We start from the raw sequence: 1,999 nt of genomic DNA, 5'->3' as shown, positions 1-1,999 counted from the left end.
TGAGCCCAGGAGTTGGAGGTTGCTGTGAGCTGTGATGCCATGGCACTCTACCCAGGGGGACAGCTTGAGGCTCTGTCTCAAAAAAAAAAAAGATTTATAATATTTTTAAATGAAATTTAGTTTGCAGGGTCTTTTTTCACATGTTACAATATTGCATTTTACTTTTTTTTTTAGAGACAGGCTGTTTTAGACTGTTACCCTCGGTAGAGTGCTGTGGCGTCACAGCTCACAGCAACCTCCAACTCTTGGGCTTAGGTGATTCTCTTGCCTCAGCCTCCTGAGTAACTGGGACTATAGGCACCCCCTACGATGCCCGGCTATTTTTTGTTGCAGTTTGGCTGGAGCTGGGTTTGAACCCACCACCCTCGGTATATGGGGCCGGTGCCCTACTCACTGAGCCATAGGTGCCATTCAACAGGCCCTTTTTAAAGCGTGAACAATATTACATTTTAGAAGTTGAGTTTAAACAAATATTTACTTCCAGGCTATATCTTTTCATTATGTTATCAGTGCGAATTTGGGGTTCCATTCATAGTATGTTGATTATGGTTGTGCTTGTATGCTTTATGCCCTTTGGGAGACCCTCTTCAGATGACTGCCTCAGAGGAGGCCTAGAAAGCAGTGAGTTGATTCCTTTGTGTCCACTTTTGACATTTTCTTATAGCAAGTGTGGTTATTTTTTTTCTAAACAGGTCAGGAATATCCTGCTATAGTAGAATTTGCACCTTTTCAAAAAGCTGCAAAGAAGAAGACTAAGAAAAGAGATACCAAAGTTGGGACTATCGATGATGGTACAGTATAGTTCTAGTTATATAATGCTATTTTAGGAGTTTTCCCAAAAATACCTTTGTGAGAGTAAATTAGATGTCAGTGTTTTAAATTAGGAAAATATAGAATAAAGTTAATGAGAAATGTTAGTCGCTAATGGAAGCTTTGCTTATTTGTTAAAATAGAAGTGAGTTTCCTACAGAGAATTTCTGATAGCTTTGGCTAATGGCATTTCATTCCTCCACTACTGAATAACAACTGTTCTTTAATGCCTTTTACCAATTTTATGAATATTTGACTTTGGTTTCCATTATCTTTGTGAAGAAGGTTTGAGATGTGATGGAAAAATTTCCATGCCCAAGTAACTTCATATAAAGTAGCTGAAGTGGTCTGGCTTCCACTTCTATCACTTGCTAGCTGTGTGACATTGGGGAAGTAACTAGCTTCTCTGAGATTGTTTCTTCTGCTATAAAATGTATCTGATAATAGGTGCCTCACAAGATTATGAGAATGCATTGATAAGATAGGAAAACGTCTCTGACCTATTTTGTGTCATACAACTGTATTATAAATATAAAAAGTCCTGTTATATTTTTTAGGCCCAAATATGCAGTTACTTACACACATAGTAATTAAGTTGAACAGAAATACAGGAACTGAAAAACTAAAATAATTGCCATTTAAGGTATACCAGCTCCAGATTTTGAGATCTCTGTAATGTTACACTGTTACACTGGATAACTATAACATAACTCTTGTTATGTTTGATAAGGACTTAGCTCCAATATTTTATATCAGACTGATACTTTAGACTCATTAGTTTAATTTCTACCATTTGTTACTATTATAGGTATTTTATAAAGAAAACAGCAAACACAGCAACAACACAGCTGCTTATTATATCACAGATTTAGATCAGGAAGACTAGATTAAGTGACAATAGTCAACCCTACATAGAAGCAAAGAATATAATGACTCAGACATATTACTCTTTCTGGTGTCAGAGGGGAGAGAACTCCAGGAATTACCATCACTTCTAGTGCCACAAATAGGATTTCCTACCAATTTATATTTTTGGAATACTTGATTTTCATGTGTTGAGTTTATTTAAAGTGAGCCATACCCATTCAGGAATTGCTTATTGCTATACATAGTATATCTGTTAAGATTCCATAGCTTCCATAAGTATGAATCTGGGTTAACAGGAGCAGTGACTTTTTTTTTTTTTTTT

The 1,999-nt window shown here is 36.2% G+C and overlaps 1 protein-coding gene across 2 annotated transcripts in view; it reads left to right on the top strand.

The window, feature by feature from the left end:
• The window catches only part of UPF3B (UPF3B, regulator of nonsense mediated mRNA decay), a 21,641-nt gene that overhangs the window by 9,098 nt on the left and 10,544 nt on the right, over nucleotides 1-1,999 (top strand). For both annotated transcript variants that reach the window (XM_003797005.2, XM_003797006.3), the window contains exon 4: nucleotides 693-791. In XM_003797005.2, the coding sequence (XP_003797053.1) occupies nucleotides 693-791 (99 nt within the window). The remainder of the gene's footprint in view (nucleotides 1-692; nucleotides 792-1,999) is intronic.

This window comes from Otolemur garnettii, unplaced genomic scaffold (genome assembly GCF_000181295.1).
Source record: "Otolemur garnettii isolate 467f Iridium unplaced genomic scaffold, OtoGar3 scaffold00110, whole genome shotgun sequence".
NCBI lineage: Eukaryota > Metazoa > Chordata > Mammalia > Primates > Galagidae > Otolemur > Otolemur garnettii.
Note: the sequence above shows the minus strand (reverse complement) of the source record. Positions and strands in the feature narration are given on the sequence as shown.